The 25,604-nt window shown below is 37.9% G+C and overlaps 1 protein-coding gene across 2 annotated transcripts in view; it reads left to right on the top strand.

Annotated features, from left to right (window-relative positions):
• FAM120B (family with sequence similarity 120B) overlaps nt 1-25,604 on the top strand; it is a 109,745-nt gene that overhangs the window by 71,164 nt on the left and 12,977 nt on the right. Inside the window, exons 8-11 of one of the 2 annotated variants that reach the window (XM_037817569.1) lie at nt 4,915-5,121; nt 6,784-6,892; nt 10,635-10,727; nt 17,792-17,843. In XM_037817569.1, coding sequence (XP_037673497.1) covers nt 4,915-5,121; nt 6,784-6,892; nt 10,635-10,727; nt 17,792-17,843 — 461 coding nt within the window. Of the gene's footprint in view, nt 1-4,914; nt 5,122-6,783; nt 6,893-10,634; nt 10,728-11,679; nt 12,450-17,791; nt 17,844-25,604 lie in introns of those variants that run through there. The other variant, XM_037817568.1, reaches the window with a different exon arrangement.

The raw sequence follows: 25,604 nt of genomic DNA, 5'->3' as shown, positions 1-25,604 counted from the left end.
GAAAGAAGGAATACCAATCCCATGCAATCATTCCAGAAACTGGAAGAGGAAGGAACACTTCCCAGTGAGACCAATATTACCCTGATTCCAGATCCAGGCATAGGTAGTGCAAAACAGAAAACTACAGGCCAGTATCCCTAACGAGCATGGAGGCAGAAGTCCTTAACAAAATAACAGCAAATAGAATCCAGAAATACATAAAAAGAATTACACTCCATGACCCAGTGGGTTTTTTTTTTTAATTCCTGGGATGCTTGGCCAGTTTAATATTAAAAAATTAATCAGTATAATTCACCTTAATAGGCAAGGCTGAAAACGGAAGATCACATGATCATGTCAATCATGCAGAAAAAGCATTTGATAAAATTCAATACCCATCCTTGATAAAAATGCTCAGAAAAATAGGAATACAGGGGACCTTCCTCAACTTGATAAAAAGCATCTACCAAAAACACACAGCTCACATTATACACTTAATGGTGAAAGACTGAGTGCTTTCTCCTTAAGACCAGGGCTAAGGCAAGGATGTCCACACTCAACCACTCTTACGCAGTATAATGCTGGGAGTTCTAAGCAGTGCGGTAAGGCAAGAAAAGGAAGTAAAATGCAGACAGATGGAAAAGGAAGAAGTAAAACTCCCTATCTGCAGACGACATGATTGTCTATGTAGAAAATCCCAAGGAATCTATAAAAAGGTTCTAGAACTAATAAGAGTTCATCAAGGTCTCAGGCTACAAGATGAATATACAATAAATCAATCATATTTTTATATACTAGCAGCAAGAGTAGAAACCAAAATTTAAAATGCAATGCCGTTTACAATTTCTCCCCCCAAAAATGAATTACCTAGGTTTAAATCTAGCAAATGTATGTAGGATGTATATGCTGAACATTACAACACTGATAAATCAAAGAACATCTGAACAATGGAAACACAGACATGCTTATTCATGGATTGGAAGGCTCAATGTAGTAAAGAGATCAGTTCTCTTCAAAATTGATAATATGTGGTTATGTCAATAGATACAGAAAAGTATTTGTTTAGATTCAATACCTGTTCATGGTAAAAACTCCCAGCAGACTAGGGCTAGAACGGAACTTCTTTAATCTGATAAAGAGCGCCTACAAAAATCTACAGCAAGAAACGGGTAAAATGTTGACAGTTTTTCCTCTGCAGTGGGAGTGATTGAAGGACACCTTCTCTCACCACTTTTGTAAAACTGGAGGTCCTAGTGGTACAATAACTCGAAAGAAAGAAATCAAAGGATAGGATTTAAAGCAAGAAAGAAGTATCATTATTGGCAGATGACATGATTGTGTACATAGAAAGTCCAACAGAATCTTCAGGCCAACTATTAGAATTAGTAAGCAAATTTGACAGGTTCCTAGATACAAGGTCAACATATAAAAACCAACTGTATATAAACAACAACAGCAAAAAAACATTGGAGTTGGATAGATTGTATCAAGTGTGAATAAAACTCCTTTTTAAAAAAAAAAAAATTATTCTGTAAAGAAGTAACAAAAAGAAACCCCAGTTTTGTAAGTGAAATCATTTACACTAACATGAAAGAAAAAATATGAAAATTGGAAAAAAAAAAAGATATGCAAAATCTCTACATTGATAACCATAAATCCTTAATGAAAGAAATTAGAAGAGACCTAAATAAATGAAGAGCTATACCATGGATTGTATGAGGACTCAGGATTTTACAGGTGTCAATTCTCCCCAAATTGATTAATAGAGTCAATGCAATCCCAGCCAAAATTCCAGCATACAGTGGTATATAATATAGCAATGAGAGTGAAGGAACTTGTTCTTTTAACAACATGGATACATCTCACAAACAGTATTTGCCAAAAGAAGCCAGAGACAAAAGTATTTATATCCCATCTGACTCATTTTTATAAGTTCAAAAAATTAATTTACGATTTTACTGAATAGGAGAGTGATTACCTTTCGGGACACGGTAGTGGCAGGGACGGGCACGAGAGGACCTTCTGCGATGCTGATAATGTTTTTTGTTTTTTGACCTAGGTATTGATTACACAGTTTGTTCACTTTGTGAAAATTCAAGTAGTACACTTAGAATTTATGCATTTTTGCAGGGTTTACATCGGTTAAAAATTTAGTTTAAAACAAGAATAGAAGGAAAGAACAGGAATTGGTTCCATTACAGGAGAATCTACCAAACCAGAGGCGTACTCTCCCCCTCTCCAACAAAATATGATATGACACACTCAGAGAAGACATGTAGCATCTGTGTTAGAGCGAGTTATTCGTTAGCTCATCTGACATCTATTGGGCCGCCTCTGCTTGATGCACTGAGGTGGGAACCAGGGTTCAGATACAGCAAGGCATCATCTTGCCCTCACGAGCTTATAATGATGGTGCTGTAAGTGGGCCGTGTACGTAGTGCTGTGGGAGCCTTGCAGAGAGAAGTGCCCTCTGGGGGGTGGGAGAAGGCCGCGTGGGCTGGGGCTGGATGGAGTAGGGTCCGGTGGAGTTGACCAGAGCCGTTCAAGAGCACTCTCCGCAATGACGCAGGTGCTCTGTGTCTGTGCTAATACAGCCACACGTGACTGCTGGGCCCTTGAAATGTGGCTAGTGTATCTGAGGAACTGAATTTCTTATTTTATTCCATTTTAGTCAATGTTTCAGTTCAGGTATCCTCACATGGCTCCTAGCTACCTTGTTGGACAGTGCAGTTCTAGATAGACAGTCGACCCATGCAAAGATGCAAAAGTGCAAGGACGGGGTGCATTTAGTGAAGAGTGAATAATAGGGTAAGGAACCATCAGACGGTGGAGGGCTGTTTCCCAGGGTGGTTCAGTGGAGAACAGGGAGTATGGCATTAGACACTCATTCAGTAGTTCTGTGCCTAGAGCCACACTGGTCTAGCCAGCTTGCTCAGGAGCCTGTGTCTAGGATGTAACCTGAAGTATACCTGTAATTCTGTACTTTTGGCTTTGAATATTGTTAAACATTTGGCTTACTAATTTGAAGACAAATTCATTTGACAATGAGAGTGAAGGTGAATTTAACACCAAAGTTCTTACCAACTTATTTCATAGTGAGCTGTGTGTTTTAAGAGTGATTCAGGCTGGTTGGGTGTACTGTAATGCGAAGTTTTGTTCAATAATACTAGATATTCTTCTCAGATAACTGCAGGAAATAACTATGTAGACATAGGGTCAGAAGACCCAGCCTTGACAAGATGGACGTTCAGAACTAGTTAGGAATCTAATATAGGATAAAAATGAAAGGAGCCAGGAGGTGAATGTCAGTTCCGCCGTGTGTACAGCTGTGACTTCTGTTGTCTGCTTTCCTAAGGGGTGATTTTAAACATACACCCACAGATGCCCTAGACCCCTTGCCTCCTCAGTGTGGCTCTTCCGCAAGCCGCCATCTCTTGGCCTGAGCCCGTCCCTCCTGAGGAAGATGCACTGTTGTCTAACTCCACAGGTGTACCTCAGCCAGCTTTTCCGATCGCCTGAGATGGTGACCAGGCTCTAAGAAGCATGCAGACTTTGGCTTAGGGACCATGTTAACATCCCTTCCCAATCACAAGGGGCCTCTGTGAGGAACTAGCTGTTAAAGCAAATGCTCTGGCCTTTTCGACTGTATACAGAAGTATCAAGACAATTTAATGATATTTCTAAATGTTGTAAAACAATATAAAACTGTTCCTTCAAGCCTAGTAGATATTCAAGATGTTTAATGACAATGTTCAGTAGGTAATACAGTGAGGAGGGCCACTGGCCTGGATGTTTCTGTAGAGAAAAGGGAGTAAGGAAATAAGCTCTTAGTTAACTTGTCCTTTCAGTCATAGTCAGCTCAGTCCTGCACACCTGTTTAGTGGTTGCTGTTTCTAAAGAATGAGTGTTTTTTAGGATAATTTCTAAAATAGTCCTGTGCAACAAATGCAGTTTGAGTAAACCTTTGATTAACTCTGATGTAATCTCAGTTCATGGTAAGTTTCTGTCTTCTTAAAACAGATGTAAAGGACATAAAATGCCTGTCATTCTTCTCCTAATTTATTTCAGTTTTGCAAACTGTATTAAGTATGTAATGACATTTAAACAGCCCCAGGTTAGTTTGAGCAACATAGATGAGCCAGACAATGAATAACCCAGTTGAGCTTACCTCACTGACAAAATCACTTGCTAGATATTAATTCGTCATGTGTGGGACTAGCATAGGCAAAGTTGTAAATCAAAATCTCAGAAATACAAGTGGTTCTGTAAGTCTTGTATAGTTTCTCCCAAAATGCAGAAATCTCCTCTGTAGCATCCTCAGGGTGGTTTCCCCATTCATGAACAATTAGAATGTCATATCAAGATAGATTTGACAACAGAAAGAAGTATTTTACATAGGTGTGACGTTCCTGAATTATTAGCCTGTCAATCCTATGAGATTTTATTCCTAAGTAGTATGTTGATTTAAAATGATATGTTTAATAATACTCAAAATTAGGACAATCAAATATGATTTTTTAATGCAGTGAACGCATCAGTATCGAAAATGATATTCTTGGTTATTTTTCCATTCTCTTTTCCTTTAAAGAAAGATCTGCCTAAATAAATGCCTGATGTTTGAATGGATAAATGAATGGTTTCAGTGAATGAATACACAAACTTATTGGAGAGATTCTTCCTCATTTTTTCTCTGTTTCTCTTATTTCCAAGGCCGTTTTGTAATAATATATTTGTACTCAGGAGTTTTATGATCTGTTTTAATTGATCCCTGATCTGTTTTAATTAATACAGCGATAGTCATGTTTTCAAATTACCAAGTCTGTTTGAGCAGAGTTAACGTGTGCATCTAAGAAGCCAATGGGTTGACCTTTTCCTACAAACTAATGACTTTTTTTTTCTTCCCTGCTTGTCTTTGTGTGTGTCTAATTTCAATAGCTGGATTATGTTAACTCCAGAGCGGTACAGCTTGGTTCTCTCCTCGTCCGTGGCCTCACCACTTTGATTTTGGTGAACAGTGCATGTGGCTTTCCCTTGAGAATGAATGATTTCATGCCCTGGAATATATTTGATGGGAAGCTTTTCCATCAGAAGTACCTGCAAGCTGAAAAAGGTTTTACTGTGGAGGTTCTTGTAGAACAAAATGTGAGTTCTTTTTTTTTTTTTTTACTCATTGAGCACATTCAGAAATGATAATAGTTTTGAAATCAGTGGCTGAAATGCATCATGAAACTTCAGAGTCCTTTACTGGACCTCAAAAAGTGTCTCATCAGCAGTGCTTGTCTGTCCTAATGGTTCTTTTACTTTGGAAAAAGCAAACCTGCTTACCAGAAACACCCCATTTGAGGAGGAGCACATTCCTAGGCTTAAACATTGACACAAATAACATTAAGACTGCTGGTTACATTTTTTAAAAATTACTGCTTTCCTATTAAAGGATTGTATTATTCCATAAAATCAGAAACACATGATTTGAAGCATAAGGCTTCAGAGTCAACTTATCTAATAGCTTGTGCCATAATACTTAAATTGGGTTCAGGACTCCAGAATTTCTGCGTAGGGAGGGCGCATAGCATCCCACCAAATCTGACACATTTTGAATTTTTCATGTATTTTTAATCCTTTCCCCCCTTTTAAATTAAGAACTAGTGCTTCCTCTAGAAGTGCTTCCACAGGCATCAGACTAATTTAATATGGATAGTCATGATTTATTACTTGAAAATATTCCCTAAAGGCTGCCAGTTTAGTTGGGGACATTGGCTGCTGTTCCAGCTTTATAAGTACAATTGCTGCATGATTCCTGGAAGATTTCCAAGTAAGGCCTCAAGCCAAGCTCATTTGGAATGTATTTTAATATCCACAAGCCATGAGCAAGACAACTATGAGCTAGTGAGAGAGCATATTGGTCTGTTAAGATAAAGTGCTCTAAGCTTTCATATCAGATAGAAAACATTTGGTAATGTGTTACCATCACTATTTCTCACCAAAAAAAAACAAAAAAACAAAAAAACTCCAGTGTGTCATAAGAAATTAAGTGTTCGTAACTTAAAAGAAGCCAAAATTATGTGCAGACAGCAAAAGCAGAATAATGAGCAGAATAATTCCTCACATTTGCCTTGCTACTGTAGAAGTGATGAAAGGTAAAAGTAAAACAACCTTACTGGTCCACAGTCTATAAATCATCATTCACGGATCTATTTTTCTTTCTAGAGCTAATCTCTTGACCAAGTACAAAGTGAGCATAGTTCATACTTTATGGCTTAAAAAAAAATTAAGACATATAGAATAGAATATTCGATCATAAAACAAAAAGCTAGAGGGAAAGATTGAATTCCATTCCTAGATCATCTGCTTTTTTATGAGCTGTTGGCATTACCACTTAATGTTCTTACAATAAAGAATTGAAGTAGGGTAAATGCATAGAATTTTTTTTTAGGTAAGATTTTGTGGTAGTAACTTGTCACAACAGAAGTTGAAGATTCTGTCTTAGAAATGATTATTCAATCTACAGAAGACAAAAAAAGATGTAACTGCTTAATGGTAAGGAAAACATGAGGATCCTAAGAATCTCTTGTTAAATTACAATGCTGAAGGAAAACTGTACAGCTGCTCTTGACTGGGTGCAAAGAGGGCAGCCCCACTAGGTTAATATCCTCGAAAAGTTTGTATTCATGTAATTAGTATCTCTCGAGTTTCTGCCACATGTCTGACAGTGTTCTACATGATCTGGATCGAATGAAAGAAAATTGAGTCTCCTTTCACAAAACGTGTAGCTCAGCTTTGATGTAAATCTGGGTCTGTTTGCAGAGAGCTCAGCTGACCAGATTCCACTGTCTGAAGACAGCCGTTTGCAAGGCCTGCGTGAAGGACAACAGACGGATTCTGACCAGACAGCACTGGATTGCCCGCAACGCAGGTCCACAGGAAACCCATGTTTAGTTTCAGATAATTAAATAACTGTTTGCAGAATCACCATCAGAAATATACCATAATTCCTTTGTGTGCTTATTGGTAAAAGAATAACAAGAAGGAGCTGCCGAAATTAGAAGAGAAAGCAAAATTAAAATAATAGGGCTCTATCCAGCGGTTTAAATTCTGGTCCCATCAGGAAAAAAAAAAAATTGAGGAAGGATTCACTTGTTAATCAAATAATTAAGAACTCTCTCGATGGGTAGATAACCTCCCTTCAAGGATTCCTGGAGTGCAGAGGCTGCTTGAATAGTGTTTGTTTATTTAATATAAATTTGGGTTTCCTACTTCTTTTTTAAAAAAGTATATTAGAAAATTTTAGTTTATTTAAAGAAAGTAATAAAAATAAAAAGATAAATGACCTTGAATTCCATCAAGGGTTGACATAGTAAACTTTTTTGCCATATTTTCTGTGCTTTTCTCTCATAATTGTGATTATATTCAGTGCAGGTTTGTGTCCTGCTTTTCCATTTTGCACTTAGCTTACAGGATAGTCATAATCATATTGATAAAATTCTCCTTAAACAATGGCTGCAAAACTTTCCACCAGTGGATATACCATATTTACTTACCGCTTCCCCTTAGGAGAAGCTCTTAGGTGGTTTCCAGTTTTTCCCTATTGTTTGCTTTTATGTGCATCTTGGAGCATAAAGCTTTTTCTTTTTTTCTAATTATTTCCTTAAAATAGAGTACTGTAGTTTAGAGAATTATGGATCAAAATGTAATAGAATTTTAAATATACATTTCCAACTTCTCTTCCAAGAACCTTTAATCCCCGTACCTTCACCAACAGGGGGAAGAGTTTCTGTTTCATGGCACACTTTAAAGAATTTAAAGAGTTTGCAGTTTGGGTGGTTTGGTTTTGTTTTGCTTTTTTTTTTTTTACTAATTTGATAAATGAAAAATCATATCAATGATTTGATGTTTTGTTATCAGTGAAGTTGGACATCTTGCTTATTACCTTATTTTGTTAATAAAGTTTGCATTTTCTTTTAAATACTAATTCACATCCTCATTTGGTTAGTATCTATCTCTGCCTATAACTCTACTAGTCCCATTTTTTATCTTGATGGGATAAAAGCCCCTACCCAGATGTTCTGCTTGGCATTAGCCGATCATTGCATCCACTGAAGTCAGGAAACCAACTTGGGATGTGTCCAGCTCTCTGGCAGGTATCGCGTGCGAGATCTTATGAAAGGAGAGCCTCTGGGCATGTCTGAAGGGATTTCAAACCAGCGAGAGGAAGGGTGCTTCTCCCATTTCCCAGTAGTCACAGACTTGCTCCCTGTTCCGTTCTTTCCTCCATCCTTTAACCTTATACCAACTATATATAAATAGACAGAATTTGAGACCCCAAAGCAAAAACTTATTCGTTACGAAATAAATGTACAACCTTTTCTCTACCTTGCCTGTTCCCTTAGTTGGCAGGCAGCTGGTAGGCAGCAGTCTACACTGAAATAAATATGGTGCTCCAGGATGCCATTCCTAATTGAGATTGTTAATAAAACAGTGACAAGGTGGCATAGCAACTTTCGGCTGGCCTGAACCTGAAGTTGCCAGGAATCACTGGCGTTTGAAGGCCTAAACCTTCAAGTCTCAGAAGCCCATGTTATGTGACAAGCTTTGTTTTCAGACCTTAAAGATAGCCTGCTGCTTCACGATAGTCAGGCATTAGTGGACTGCAGCAGTACACCTAACCCTTCATCTTTACAGCAAACTCTGTTTTACCGCTTTGTAACAGAAGTATACATAGAGATGGCAGACTTTGTTGGTGCTGTCATAGCATGCCAAGTTAATGAGAAAAACAATTTCCAGAGATAGGGTGAATCAATGTGATCATTTATCTCATTTGGAAACTATTACTCTTTTTGTCCTCAAAGTCATTTCATTACAGACCCAACTCTATCGTTATGTGATTCAGCACCCCTCATTTTGTGAGGACCTTACCCTCCAAGTAACTTGCCCAAAATTAAACCGATTTTGGTGGCAGAACTTAGAACCTCAAGGTCTCTTCATTCCCAGCCCAGTGTTTTTTTGTGTGTTTATGTTGAGGATTTTTTTTGTTTCCTTTTTGTTTTTGTTTTTTAACTTTGTCATTGTGATATATATAACTCCAAATTTCCCATTTTAACCATTTTCAAGTGTACAATTCAGTGGTATTAATTATATTCCCAATATTGTGCTACCATCATCAGCATCCATTATCCAAACTTTTTCATCCCCTCAAACAAAAGCTCTGCACCCCTTAAGCAGTAACTTCCCATTCCCCCCAACCCCCAGCCCCTGGTAAACTGTAATCTACTATCTCCCTCTAAGAATTTGTGTATTCTGGATATTTCATATCAGCAAGATCATACACTATTTGTCTTCTTTTGTCTGTCTTATTTCACTCAACATGATGTCTTCAAGGTTCATCCATGTTGTAGCATGTGTCAGAACTTCATTCCTTTTTACAGCTGAATTATATTCCATTGTAGGTATATACTACACTTTGTTTTATTCCCCCGGTGTTCTTTTAAGTATACTGTATTTATATTTCTCTCTTTGGGGTAAGGACTCTTATAGTGACATGGTAGATTTCCAGAATTATTGTCTTGTGAATTGTTGCCAAAACTTTAATAGTTCCTTTGGTCACACAAACTGAAAAGCTAGTATATTGGGAAACATCCTAATTTAACGTGTTTGTATGTGGGACCATGCTAAAAACTGTTAACTAATAATTATCCAGGAGATCGAATAATCTGTAACTGCTCAGTGTTCTGAGGAATAAGTGCTCATTTTACTTGGCGACTTTGCTACCTGATCCTCCGTCACCAAGATTTTAAGTTTGCTCTTGTGAAGGTGTCTAATGCTGGATATTTGGGGAGGTTCAGAGATGAATCAGATATCATTCTGTGCTCATGAGTTTGCAGTCTAATAGTAGAGCTAAAAGATGAGCATAAACAGCTTTACCATGGCCAAATAGGATAGGAGCTTTGCTGGCACTGCAAGCAGGTAGCACGGGGTCAAAGGTGATAGTAAGACTCTGGCTTGGGCATCAGGAAAGTTTTGATGAAGAAAGTGGCATTTGAGCTGGGCCTTGAGGGCTTAGTAGGGATGTGGATATGGACATTGCTTGCAGAGAAAAAAGAAATAGCTTAAGTTTGGCTCCTGAAGGTCCCAGGAGTGTTGCTTTGGAACTGCTGCTTAGTTCCTTACCCGGAGCCCCAGGCGAAGGGGTATCGGATTATCCGGCTCAGAAAGCCCCACTGGCTCAGTTCTGCAGTGGTCTGAGCTGGAGCAGCTTCTGCTTGCTCTGCTCCCAGGGAGGCAGAACCAATCGACGGACCATAGTTGACTGTTGAGGGGTCTGTTTTGGAGGGAACCTAATAAAACTTCCCTATTCTGTACAGTGTTTTTAAAAAACACTCCTCATTTATAATGAGTTATACGAGTCTACTCCTCTCATCACCAATATCAGATCCTCCGAAGGTATGTGTTTCAAATACAGATCTCTGACTCCCAAATCTCTTTTGTTGTGGCCCCTAAATGTGATTTTCAGGAGTCCTCCATGTGATTTTTAAGCACTCTAAAAGTTTGAAAACTGTCGACCCAGTTCCACCTTGCTACCTTGACAGACACTCCTGAATGTATCATTTCAGATAAGACATTTGATAACCTATTAATGTGCTAATTATGTGTTCCCACAGCGAGATGGGGAAGACAAGGCTCAAATTACCTAAGAACAGGCTATGGACCCGGTCACTCAAATCAAGGACAGCACTGGGGAGAGCGAGGGTCAGGTAAGAAAACGAATTACCGGCTGGCACCAGCCCCGATCACGACAGGCACTGCTTGATGCTTTCTTTCATGACAGAATTCTTTTATCATGGGTATTTTGCTGAAAACTGCCATGTATCTGTTTTGGAATAGGTGGTATATTTATAAATAAATAAACAAATAAATGTACCAGTAGATTTCATTGCTTAGTGAAATGGAGACGCATAATTTCTGTGTGTGATGCTAATCTGTCTCTGCTCCTTGCCATTTTATTTATTTTCTGTCAATCCATTCATCTGTTCAAGACACAATTTTTTGCAATTTAAAAAACAGAAGGCTCCTGTAAAGGTTATATGCATATCATCCTTCTAATAAAAAAAATAAATAACACCAGTAGCAGCACTCTACTCATAGCACTCTAGTAATAGCACCATTTTGATATTTGCCGTGACTTGGCTTACATACCTAAAAGCCTTACAGTATAATCTGGGAAATAAAACATGCCTTTTAATTCTAACAAATGTAATACAGATATCTGGTTTTAATGGACATAGTAAGCCGAATTTAGTATGCAGTAGTCTGCATTTTAAATACATAGAGAATCTCCCATCAATATTTAAACTCAGATTCCTTATGGTTTTAACAGCCAAACTTTACAGACTTTCAAATTACCTCAGGTTTATAATTTTATCCTTTCAAATCCAAACATACCTTTAATTTAAATTTTTTTAACTTTTGCAGCCCCTAAATCATGTAAAGATTTTACAAATTGCACAAGTTATTAACTAAAGCACAGTAAGCCTATGGCATTGACCAAATTGACGTTTCTGGGTTTGAGTGTTTGTGAGCTGCCATTTCCTGTAATCGTTTGTAATTTTGCTGAGGCCAGAATTTCAATCCAGGCTTGTGTGTAATAGCAAGTCACTTAGTGGACAGCCTGGCCGAGTGCTTCATTCTTTCCACTTGTTCTCGTAGGAACCCTTTTAAAGTGCCATGAAGAAGAGGCGTATTTGGTGTCAGGAGCCCACTGTACAGTTAAGTACAGACCAGAGTTTGTGATGAATAATTTGTAAATTCCCATCCCCGGAAAGAGAAAAATCTCCATAAACTTAGATTTACCTTTGCTTTAGATATTCATTTGAACTAGCTTAACCTGCAGAAACTCTACTTGTCAAATCATGCCATCGTCGCCTGAAACTTCCAGATGGTCTTAGTGAACATATTTAGTAACATTTCACCCTCCTATTAGCTCTAGAACATATAAGTATAAGGATTACTTCTACTTCATTGCCAACTAAATCATTTGACTATTTATGCTAAAGCATTATATCCAAGATTAAGGGAAAACACCTTCTTCCATTATTTCAGATAATGTGAAACTAGAATATTAAATGTTATGGGTTTTCTTATACTTCTCTTATACTTCTTTTTTTTGTTTGGATGCAGCCTGTTATAGGTGCTTCAGCCAGACAGATTTGTCTCAAATCCTATTCTGCCATTTGCTAAGGTCCTTAGGCAAGTTAGTTGACTTCAGAGCCCATTTTCCTAACTTATAATACAGGTATAATGCCTCTCTTGTGGGGCTGTCGAAAGGACTAGAGAGAAAGTATTAATGTACTTAACATACTTCCTTGCATGTGGTTAGCATGTATGTGTTATTTCTTAAATTGTGTTCCAAAGCATTTTCAGTGTTGCTTTCCTTATGTTAACCTAGTGTTTCTCTTCATATTTATGTTGAACTGTTTTATTAAAGAGATTTTTTTTTCCTATTGGAAAACAAACAAACAATGCCACCTATACATCAATAAAGCTCTTTTTTAAAAATAAAATGAAATAAAGCAAGCACACAAACCAGAGGCTGGCTGTGTAGACTGGCGTGTGTAACTTCTGACATCAGTTAACCTACCCTGTGAGAAGCTTGTCTGCTTGCTGGCTGGGCACATTGCAAGTCCTCACCATTGTGTTCTCTAGTTGCAGAATAAGTGCCCGGAAGAAATATCTTGAATGTTGGTGTATTCTTTAGAGTACAGCGGATATTACAGGAATATATTTAAGTTAGACAAAGGGGACCTATCTTCCTTGGATTTACAGGAAATAAAGAGTTAGGTTTCTTTAAATTCTGCTAATAAAGAATGTTAGTGTCTAGAAATTTCTTCTTATCATGAATATTAAAAAAAATGGAGTGACTTTCCCTAGAGCAGAATAGTAGATGTTCTTACTCTTTGAAAGTCTCTGTAATTCTACAGCCCGATCATTTAGGTAATCCGGTAATAAATATTGGTCTCTGATAGCCAGAGTTGCTGAAATGTAATTCCGTTGGGATTAGACCAGAGAGGAAGAAATAAAGCAGTGGATGATCCTGGAGAAAGGAGGACCTTTGAGGACCTGAGTTGAAGAAGTGGGTGAGAGAGTCAAGAGCAGCTGGTCTAGAAGGGTTGGTGCTTAGCAATTGGTCTAGAAGGCTTTTAAATTCCAGAGATGGCATAAGCAACAAAAGAAACAATAGATAAATTGGGCTCCTTCAAACTTTAAAACTTTTATGCATCAAAGGACATTATCAAGTAAGTAAAAAGACAACCTACAGAATGGAAGAAAATATTTGGAAATCATAGGTCTGATAAGGGTTTAATATTTAGAATATATAAAGAACTTCTACAGCTCAAAAACAGAAGGGCAAACAACCAATTTAAAAATGGGCCAAGGACTTGAACAGACATTTCTCCAAAGAAGATACAGAACTGGCCAATAAGCACATGAAAGGATGTTCGACATTGTTAGCTTCAGAGAAATGCAAATCAAAACCACAATGAGATGTACTACCTCACCCTCAGTAGAATGGTTATTATTTTTAAAACAAAAAATAATCATTGGTGAGGATACGGGGAAATCGGAACCCTCCTACGTTGCTGGTAGAAATGTAAAATGGTGCAGCCACTGTGGAAAACGGTTCGGCAGTTCTCAGAAAGTTAAACCTAGAATTGCCATATTACCCAGCAATTCCACTTCCAGATGTATAGCCAAAAGAATTAAAAACAGGGACTTGAACAGATATTTGTACACCAGTGATCATAGCAGCATTCTTCATAATAGTCCAAGCAACCCAAGTGTCCATCAGCAGATGAATGGGTAAATAAGATGGGGGACATCCATACAAAGGAATACTGTTCAGCCATAAAAAGAAATGAAGTCCTGATATATGGGACAGCATGGATGAACCTTGAAAGTATTATGTTGAATGAAGTAAGTCAGACATAAAAGGACAAATATTGCAGGATTCCACTTATAAGAAACATCTAGAATTGACAAATTCATGGAGACAGAAAGTAGATTAAAGATTACGAGCAGCTGGGGAGAAGAGGAAGGAGGAGTTATTGCTTAATGGGTACAGAATTTATATTCGGGGTAATAAAGTTTTGTAATGGATGGTAGTGATGGTAGCATGACATTGTGAATATAATTTAAACCCCTGAATTGTGCACTTAAAAATGATTAAAATGGGGAATTTGTGTTATGTATGAAATCCTTTAAAAAATTCCAGAGATACAACAGTGCTAGGAAGAGATACTGCCTAAGGCGGGGCTGAAGGAGCAGATTGGAGAGAAGGAGGGGAGCTCTGGGCTTAGGATGTCAGTTGCCATCCTTGTGGACTGATGAAATGGGTTGTAGTTACCGTAGGGAGCGAACAAACACTATAGCTGGCCTGCTTTTGTTTGTTTTTTTCCGGGAATACTTTTTTCTTCTTCTTCTTACTCCTTTCTGCTTATAACAGTAATATATGCTAGTTACAGAAAATTTTAAAATATACAGTAAAGAATCAAGGGGAATCCCATATAGAAATATTCTGATTTTTTTTCTAAATCCCTCAGTTAGTTTGGTTCGGTCCAGTCCTTCCAGTTCATTCGCCGGCCCACCAGTGAACAGAGCGGAGAACCCTGCCTCGCAGCCAACATGCTGCTCTCGCCGCCTGGAACATTCCTTCTTGCCTTCTGCTACCAGAAGCCCTTTCTCATCCCTCAGGACTTGGCTCCCTGCAGTTTCCTCGGGGATTCTCCCCCTAAGCTCTGGACCCTCCATCCCCCAACACCCTGCCCTGCTCTTCCCTGTCAACCCCTCCCCACCCTTCAACCACTTGTTTAAGGTGCAGCGCTGCATTTCTACTGCCAAACGTAGTGTGGTTCATCACAGAACCCAAATAAATCCTTGTTGGCTTAACGAATCACTGACTCAGTGAACAAAGACTCAGTAATTATAGGCCACCTAATTCATGAACTGTTTTGGTTTTGCTTTGAATTTGCATTCTTTTAGATATTGAGAGGTTCTTGAGCTGGTCCACCAGGCCATGGTAGGGTCAGCTGAGGTGTTTTTCAGCTTTGTTCTTCTCAACGTATTACACTAGGCTTACCATATTTCCCTAGTGTTCTTCTTTTAAATTCAGTGCCTGTATCTAACTACAAATTACCATGCATTTCATTTCTGACATACATGGTTTTAGGATACCATTTACATGTATAATAAGAAGCCAAATAACAAAAATTAATTTGCAGTTCTAGACCCAGAGAGTAGCCAGGATGATTGTGTGGCTGTTGCAAAAACGGGTTGTAGAAAATGAGTAGTTTAGAAAAGTAGCTACCAGGCTTGCAATTTTTCTTTTTTAACACAGCATTAAAATGTACAGGATTCCATAATAGCTAATCCTGTCTGGTAAACAAAAGTGAGACAAAGAGGGCAGTTTAGACATCTGTTTTGCTCACTTCATTATCAAATAATTATTAAGTGAAATGTGTTTCTCCCATGGCTCTGGAGCTGAAGCATAGTGGGGAGAAGAACCAGGAAATGAAGAGAGTCAGACCTCTTTTAATTCTACACGTTGGAAAGCTTCAGCTAAAAAATATTTCTCATTGCGGGTGTCGGGTTTTCTCCCTTTCTTATTACCAGTGTGACTATTTTGAATTTCAGGAAATATTTTGAACTCTAGGGAGTGTTCACCAGACTTGGGTGTGAGGCGGGATGAGCATCTTTTCCTCTTCTGGTTTCTTGGAAGCAGTAAAACTGTAATGGCCTCGACAGCTAGAGCCCAGCACTTGGCTTCGAGGCAATAGATAGGTCTTTGAATTTGAAGGAAATCACTACTCTATGGGGATAATAATAGTAACATGGAAGTCAAAGGATGATAGTGCCTGTGACTGTTTGATCTGGAAAATTTAAGAGTCAAGGCAAAATTGAGGCGTTAAGTGCTGGCTTAGTATCAGATTTAAGATTTTAGGGATGGCGGTGGGAGAAATTGAAAGACAATATCTAAGCAAGGATAATATATTCATTTGTTTTTTACCTTACATGGAGAAATGTTTGGAAAATGTTACTGGTGGTGCAAATATGTTTTCTAGTTTCAGATGTTTCTGTATAAGTTTATGTTAATTGTGTGTGTATACATATTTATCTATGTGTATGTGTGTATATAGTCTTTTATTGGGACTGGAACACATTTTTTAAGGTCAGGGAATCTACTTTTTCAGTTTTAATTACTATGATTGAATTATGTCATTTTTCCTTTGGCCAGCATAATTTTTGCTGAGTTTTGCCTGCCTTGAAGTGCTATTTCAATATTTCATGAAGATATTAAAATAGTCTGAGTAGAAAATTGTCATTATTTCCAGGACAGAGTTAATAGGCTGAATTCTTTGTGCATAACTAAAAATGCCTCATAACCAAAGTATTCAGTTCCTGTCAAATGTTGGAAAGCTTTCCAAAGTTTGAACCCTGGCTTGACAACAGTTGAGCCCTTTCCATTTTGGCCAGCTTGTGGGAAAGTTAGACGTTAGCGTCTCAGAAGTCGTAGGACCTTTTTTGACCCAAAGGGCTCCCTTTTGATAGCACATTTTGCTCTCTGGCATTGTGGAAACTGGGGATAGTAGAAAACTCTCTCCCTGTAAACCCTTTGGACAGCAGGGTGTGAACCTCACCTCACAGAGGTGGTAAACATCAGAGCCTTTTGGGAACTTTTAAAATGCTAAGATTACTAAGCCCCACAACCTGGAGAACAAAACAGCAGCTAAAGTGAGAGCATTTTAACCTTTTCCTTGCTGTTAGGATACCTTTGCCCAGCCCAGCTGGTGAGAAATGATGTGCTAAATTCCACAGTCAGTAGCTACAAATTGGCCTGTGATTTCTTCAGATTTTCACTTCTTTGAGGTAATTCTGTAGGAGGTCTGAGTTGTCATAAAAGTACTGCTGATTAGCTGTGATAACAAGCAGAGATAACAAGTATGATTGAAACCCATGCATAATCTGGAAACCTCAGTTTAGTCTTAAACTTCCCCTTTTGCCCAGCTGTTTGCTGGAGGAGCACAGGTGGATGCTGGCTTCACTCCTCTGAGTCCAGCTCTTCTGGTAGAGGCGAGAGGGACCAGAAGGCGAGCCACGGGAGGGGACATGGCGGAGGGGAAGGGGGCGGGCTAAAGAGTGGTGGGAAGGTTAAAGGCGCGGTCTTCCCCTGCCAGAAGGAAACTGAGAGCAGGGGACATTTTGTAGGAAAATTTTTATTTTTAAAATGTGAAAAACCGTCACCCTTTTTACTCGTTCTCTTCTGATTCTCTTCCCAACATTCCCTGTCTACCAAGAAGGCAAGAAGTGGCCAACTGCATTGTGGGTTGGAGAAGAGAAGCTCTGTGCTCAACTGTGGAAATAGCCACGCATTTGTTTTTTTCCGTTCTTGGCAAAATGTCTGTTCATGAGCCATCTGCAAATGAATTTCCATTTCCAAAAGTCATTGGCAGTAATAAACGTCTAGATATAATGCAGATGGTTGAATTGGTGTTAAGAGGAGCAGTTTTGACACTGTTTCCTGTGAAGGGAAAAACTTCCACTAATGGTACTTCCTCTTAATTAATTGCTTCCACTTTAATGAAATAATTACAGAACAAAATTTTAGTGACAGGTGGCCACAACCGAAAAGAGAATAAAGTTCTGTTCTCCAAATACAACTCAGCATGTTGTTTTTATAAATACTTAGAAATGTGCAGTTTTTTCTTGTTTGAGTATTTAGAGAGATTTGATTCTCAGTTTTGATTTTCATATCCATTTGGTACAGGAAGCAGACAGTATGAACATGACCAGTGGAGGAGATATCCATCATCTTCTGGGTAAGTTCACCACTTATAACTTCAGAATAAACCAGTTTTAACAAAGACTAAAATGAAACATCTTTGCCTTTATCACATAAATGTTTCATGTCAAGTGCTGAACTTCAAAAAGAATTCAGATGTTAAATCCTGCTGCCATGGAGCTAAGTTAAGATGATCTGAAGATCAGTTTGCTTCCACCAGAAAAACCTGGAGAGAAAAAGATGCAGAGTCCGGGCCTCAAAAGTCACTGGCCTGATCAACTCTAACTAGGACACAAGGAGAAAATAATACTTGCCCACCACCAGTTCCATGATACTGCGTCGATACTTCCTAAGCACTTTGCAGTCTTCCAATGAAAAAGAGCTTTGTAAATTCTTGTTGGCGTGTAGCATCCTCTAACCTCTTCTGGGATTTATTTTGCTAAATGAACCTTATCAGAATGTTCTTAAGTGTGAGGAGTTTCCAAGTATTTCTAGGCTCTCTTTGTAGGGTACATTTTAAGTTGCGTAGGCTACAGCCATGTTACAGGTTAAAATGTGAATGAAATGGTTTGAAAATACTGGTGTCAGTAAAGTAATATAAACTCATTTTACCACCAAAGCTCAGTTGCTTATAAAAAAGTCTACTGTTGACAACCCCTGGCGGTGTTAGAAGGGATAGGCAGAAAATTAGATTGTAACTCTGCCCCCATGAAAAATTTAGTCCAGATAATCATTAATAGGGAGAAAAGAATGTCTTCCAGCTCGTAAAAGATGTGTAGACAGTGTCCTCGCTCCAGTTGTACAGCATGTCTTCCAGATATGTAGACGCATTCTTTGAGAAAGGTAAATGTGAACATGGCAGTATGAAGATAGCCAAGTCTCTTTCATTCTAGAAACATCAATAGTATCTATATCCTTCGTGTTATCCAGAATACCCCTTGGATTTAGAGGCAAAGAGAAGCATTGATTGTTCAGGTTTGTTAGATTTAAAGGAGGAATTTTGAGTTGTGAGTTTGTTTCATTACACTAGTATTATAGAAGAGAGTAAAAATGACTTAAGTTTTTAAGATAGATTGTACTTTGCTAGGAGATATATAGTAAAACAGAAATTATATCTGTGTCTTTCTTTGTATAGCTTATTATCCTTTGTTATTTGTAGCAGTCTGAAAGATACATTTAGGTGTATATCATTAATGATTTTAGTCACACCAAAAAAGGTAGATAATTAAGAGGAAGAGGATCTCAGAATAATGCCAAAATTCCAGAATTCTGTAAAGGCATTAACTGGCTTTTCATATTTCCTTGACCAATACGCTTTATATCTCAACCCAGTATACAAATATGTGTTGTGTGTGTGTGTGTGTGTCTGAAGCCAAAGTTTCATGAAACAATTCCCATCCTTAATATGTCTGATATATGCTGATATTTTCTGTGTTATTAACAAATAAGTGCTGGTCACAATTTACTAAATTGATTTCATAACACAGCTTGAAAAACACTGTACTAGAGAATAATTCTTTAAGTAAAATACTCTTTTAGGCTTTTCTTGACAGCATCCTCCTTCAAAGTAAAATAATCAGAATAATACTGCCCAATTTTATCTATTAAGGAGAAAACAATCTGTAAGAGATCCAAACCTCGCTTGAAATAAGAAGGAAAAAATACTCCTTTAAGTTGCTTCCCCTTCATATCATATTAAAAAGCTTTTGTTGGCTTATTTTCAGAGGTTGTGCCTGATTCCATCACCCCAAAACAATCATGGTTAACGTCTTTCTGCATTTCATTCCAGTTGTTTCATCCATGTATATGAAATATGGTTGATTTCTTTTAATAAATTGGAATCTTAATATATGCTGCTTTTTTCTGCTAGATTTTTCACTAGAATGTGAGATATTTTTCCTTATCATTAGTCTTTGAAAACTGAATTCCAGGAGCTATATAATATTCCAGAAATTGTGATCTAGTCAGAAATGTTAAGCAAAATTAAAAGTTCCAACTAAGTCTCCTTAGAAGTGTTTGGGCAGAAATAGGTAAAAACTTCTTTCTCATCTTCCCGGTGAGAGTTGATTCTGCTCGCGAGTCCTCCCTGGGAGTCATGACGTGTATGTGACTCATGAATTTCTCCCTGTCATCCTATCCTTTTCATGAGGTTTTTGCCCTGCTTGGGCTCAGTGTTTTTTCTGCAGTGCGAGTAGAGACAGAAGCCCCTGCCTTGAGGCGGGTCTGGGAGCAGTCAGACACCGAGCATCTCAGACAGGAAGCCTGCGAGGGACATGCTGAGAGAAGGCAGTGGCTGCACCGTCAGGAAGCCTAATGTACGGTGCTGCTAATGAACGATGCATTCGCTGCTCTTTATCTGTGAGCATCGAAGGGTTTGGGTTTTTTGGGGTTCTTTTTAAAGCATTTTAGATGAATCCAAATTGAGTGTAATCCTTTTTGTGGAAGAATTTGCAGAAAATCCAAGAATTGAAATTTTAAGCACCAAATTGCACTGAGCCGTAGCTATGGGGAAAGGAACAGCTGAAGTATTTAGAATGGAAAGAATTCTAGATTCGGAGTTAGAAGACAAGCCCTTAACCAGCCAGCCGTTTGACTTAACCTCACCAGACGTCCCTTTCCTTGCCTACAGTTGGATTGTAAATTTCCTTCCACGTTTAACCTCCTCTGACTCTGGAGACACCTGGCACTTTTAAAAAATGCTCACTCGTGTTCACAGAAAGACATAAGCCTCCAATTATTGCTGTCTTCAAAATAAAATAGGCCACCAAACATTCACAGACCAGTTTGTGTATTTGCACTTGAAGTTCCCTGACTAACAGCTCAAGTATGCATAGCTCCCGGCTTGTCTGGTAGTAAGTCCCATTTCATATTTACCAAAAAAGGGACACGGGTGCCAGATATTTTATACATTTGTAATTCTTAGGTTTGAAATATCCCAACCACATCCTGCAATTCCTTCTTCAGGACATTTGCATTTCTGATTACTTTCAGGCAAGTAGTATGACTTATGACATTATTTCCCAGCTTTGGAAGTAGATTTTTTTTTCATTCCAGCTATGGTTGTTTGCTATCTAAATATCAACTTCCCGTTCTTTTTTTCATTTCTGTCCATTTGAAACCACTGCTGCTTCATTTCTTTGCTGCTTATTTGTACAACTTTGAAATGAATTTCTTATCCATTAGACAAAAAAGTAGACCTCCAAGACAACTGCTATCCCTATTCTTAATATTTACATTCTAACCTGCAAATAAAGTATTTGTGTTCAGTTAACAAGCTTAAGTAAGTCATTAAGTTTATCATATTTGAAAAACCAGTATAATTTTTTGTAATCTAATAGTTACAGAATAAGTTATCTCTGCAATCAGATCTTCTGATAGAATTTCCAGATATCAATTTAAAAATGAAAATTAAGAATACTTATTACTCATGATTAAACATATTTTTACATTTATTTAACTATTTGGGAGACATTTCAACATCTGATGTACTCAGAGCTTTGTGAAAGATGTAAAAAAAGAAAAAGGAAAGAGAAGAGAAGGGGAAAAATAGTATGTATGCTTGTAGACATGTAGAAAACATGTATACAATCAAACTGCATACCAGTGGTTATTTCTGAAGTGAGGGTGAGTTTATAGGAGATTTTTCTCTTCCCACACTTCTGTATTGTTTGAAAAAATGTTTTTATATTCAGAAAAGAAAAAATAAATTGGGGGTAGAAGGGACCCAAAGATACAGAAAATTTTTCTTTATCCAAAATTCTGTTAGTATGTTGGAATTCTCTATATGGGTTTTGTATTATTTTTGTAACTGCCCTGTAACTTTGGAATTATTTCAAAAAGAAAAGTTAAAAAAAGATTATATTAGCCACCAGTCTTGATTTTAGCTACACATATAGATAGGATTTGAACTGCAAATTGTTAGAAATAGAATTGCTGGTTCGAAAGATATGTATGTTTAAAACTTGGGTTTTGTTGTCAAGTTACCTTCTAAACTGGCAGTGCCATTTGACATTTCTAACCAGTGTATGAGTGCACTTATTTAACCCCACATCTCACTGGTACTGAATGCTTCCATCTTTTTAATGTTTACCCCTCTGTGGTCAAAAAAGGATTTTGTTTGTATTTCTCTGAGTATTAGTGAAGTTTAACTTTTTAAATATCATTGGCCATTTGTATTTATCTATATATATCTATATTATATAGTATTATTTTTTATATATTTTCTCCCTGTTGGAGAAGTTGTAGGTTTACTGAAACATCAACCAGAAAATAGAGTTCCCTTATGTCCCCATCACCCACACATAGTTTTCCCTGTCTTTAACACTTTGCATTAGTGTGGTGTCTTCATTACAATTGCTGAAACAATATTATTATAATTAATTATACCATCAACCCTAGTCCGTCATTTACATTTGAGTTCACTGTGTTGTATGGTCCTGTGGTTTTTAAAAGTTTTATTCTAGTAACATATATACAACCTAAAATTTTCCCTTTTAACCATATTCAAATACATAATTCGGTGGAGTTAATTACAATGTTGTGCTACCTTCACCACCATCCATTACCAAAACTTTTTCAGCCTCCCAAACAGAAACTCTGTACCAGTCAAGAATTCACTCCCCATTCCCTGCCCCACCCGAGCCCTAACCTCTGTTCTAGTTTCTGACTCTATGAATTAACTTATTCTCATTATTTCATATCAGTAAGATCATACAATATTTGTCCTTTTTGTGCCTGGTTTGTTTCATTTAATACAATGCCTTCAGGGTTCGTCCATGTTGTCACATGTATCAGAACTTCCTTCCTTTTTAAGGCTGAGTAATATTCCACTGTATGTATATGTCACACTTTGCTTATCCATTCATCTATTGATGGACACTTGGGTTGCTCCCATATTTTGGTAGTTGTGAATAATGCTTCTGTGAACATCAGTGTGGAAATATCTGTCCAAGGCCATGCTTTCACTTCTTTGGGGTATATACCTGGAATATTGCTGGGTCATATGGTAATTCTATACTTAACTTCCTGAGGAACCACCAAAATGTTTTCCACAGCAGCTGTACCATTTTCCATTCCAACCAGCAATGTATAAGTGTTCCTGTTTCTCCACATCCTCTCCAAAACTTATTTTCCATTTTTTCAATAGCAGCCATTCTGGTGAGTGTAAAATGGCATCTCATTCTGGTTTTGATTTGCATTTCCCTAATGGCTAATGATGTTGAACATCTTTTCATGTGCTTATTGGTCATGTGTGTATCCCCTTTGGACAAATAATCTATTCAAGACTTTTGCCCATTTTTTAATTGGATTCTTTGTCTTTTTGTTATTGAGTTGTAGGATTTCTTTATATATTCTGGAAATTAAACCCTTATAGGATATTTGGTTTCCAAATATTTTGTCCCATTCTGTAGACTGTCTTTTTAATTTCATGATGAAGCCCTTTGATGCACAAAAGTTTTTGATTTTGATTAAGTGCCATTTATTTATTTTATTGCCTATGCTTTTGTTGTAAAGTCTAAGAAACCATTACCTAACACAAGATCCCTATGTTTTCATCTACAAGTTTTATAGTTTTATATTTAGGTCTTTGATCCATTTTGATTTTTATCTATGATGTGAGATGTAGGGATCTACCTTCATTCTTTTGCAGACGGTGATCCGTTTTCCCAGCACCATTTGTTGAAGAGACTATTCTTTCCCATTTGAGTGGTCTTGGCAGCCTTTTCAAAAATCAGTTGACCATAGATATGAGGTTTATTTCTGAACTCTCAAATAGAGTCCATTGGTCTATAATGCCTGCCCTTGTGCCAGAATCATGCTGTTTTGATTACTGTAGCTTTGTAATAAGTTTTAAAATTGGGAAATATGAGTCCTCCAACTTCATTCTTTTTTCTCAAGATAATTTTGACTATTCTGGACCCCTTACCCTTCCATGTAAATGTAATGATTGGCTTTTCCATCATCATGTTGGAATTTTTATTAGGATTGCATTCAATCTGTAAATTGCTTTGGGTAGAATTGGCGTCTTAGCATCTAATCTTCCAGTTCATGAACATGGCATGTCCTCCCATTTATTTAGGTCTTCTTTGATTTCTTTCACAATGTTTTATTGTTTTCCATGTACAAGTTCTTTACATATGTGTTAGTTTCCTAGCTGCTAAAACAAATACCATACAGCGGTTGGCTTAACAATAGGAATTTATCGGCTCACAGTTTCAGAGGCTAGAAGGTTTGCTTCCTTCCAGCGTTGGTGTCTTCTGGCCAGCCGGCAATCTTTGGGGTTCCTTGGCTTTTCCATCACTTGGCAGTGCACATGGTGGTGTCTTCTTTCTCTTCCAGCGTCTGTTGACACCTCCAGCTTCTGGCTGCTCCATGGCTTCTCTTTCTGGTCCAATTTCATTTACTTAACCCATATTGGATTGAGGCCCACCCTCCTTCAGTTTGGGCACCTTAACTAATAACATCTTCAAAGTCCTATTTCCAAATGGTGTCACACCCACGGGGCCAGGGGTTGGGACCTGAACGTGCCTTTTGTGGGGTACATGAGTCAATCCCCAGCAATATCTTTGATTAAATTTATCTCCAGATATTTGATTCTTTTAGATGCTTTGTAAATGGGATTTCTGATTATTTTAATTGTCTTCATCCCCTCCCCCAACACACACTTCTTTTCTCTCTCTTTTTGTCAGTTTAGCTAAAGGTTTGTCAATTTTATTGATCTTTTCAAAGAACCAACTTTTGGTTTTATCTATTTTTTTTTATTCTCTCTTTTCTTTATCTCTGCTCTAATCTTTATTCCCTTCCTTTTGCTCACTTTGGAGTTAGTTTGCTCTTCTTTTTCTAGATCCTCCAGTTGTGAAGGGTCTATCAGGAGGAAGGATCCTCCTCCTAAATATGTATTGAATTTACACGTGTCATTGCCACCAAAGACCAGGCCTCCCTCCAGTCTCTTCATGATCTCTGCCCTTGCACTGTGACTTCTGAAACCCCATGTAAATAAACAGTAAAATTCCCCTTACCTTCAAAAACCTCTCTCTGAACTTCCCCTTCACCTTCTTGCTCTAACAGAAATCAGGTGTTCCCTAATGTACCTGTTTTTCCCCCAGACCTTCATTCCACAGTGTCTGCGAGTTAATTTATGTTTTATTATGTTCTTGTGAGTCAGGAATTTGGGCAGAATCCAGCAGGGCTTCAGTTGGAAGATGAACTCTGGAGACTGCAATCACATGAAGGCTCGTTCCCTCATGTGACTGGCTGATGCTGGCTGTGTTCTCTCCATGTGAGCCTCTCAACTGGTGCACGTGGGCTAGTTCAGGCTTCTCCCCTGCCTGGTAACTGTGTTCCAAAGACACACATCCCAGGAGCTAAAGAACCAGGCAGAAGCCCCAGGACCTTTTATAACCTGGCCTCAGAAGTCACACAGCATCCGTTCTGCCACATTCTGTTCATCCAGGCAGCCAAGAAAGCCTGCCCTAACTCAGGGGGGATGACGTGGACTGTTACTGTCGGAAAACACGGTCCTAAATCATCAGGCCCATATGATCCCGCATCAAACAGAGAAACAAGTCTCTTTGCTTTGGTGAGAAGGTGAGTTTAAAGTTCCTGGGAACAGAGAGTACGTTTTTTGGTTGTTGAAATTAGAGCAGGAGCAAGTTATTTTAACAAGGGCTTTTTATGTTTAGAATAACTCAAGGCTACTTGAGTGAAGTGATCTTAATAAACAGTTTTGTTTTTTGTTTTTTGGCTACTGAAGACTATACTAAGCATTTTCCAGTTAAAGAATTCTATTGAGTATTTT

Source organism: Choloepus didactylus, chromosome 24 (assembly GCF_015220235.1).
Source record: "Choloepus didactylus isolate mChoDid1 chromosome 24, mChoDid1.pri, whole genome shotgun sequence".
Classification (NCBI taxonomy): domain Eukaryota; kingdom Metazoa; phylum Chordata; class Mammalia; order Pilosa; family Megalonychidae; genus Choloepus; species Choloepus didactylus.
The sequence above is the reverse complement of the archived record's forward strand: the minus strand, read 5'-3'. Positions and strand labels throughout refer to the sequence as shown.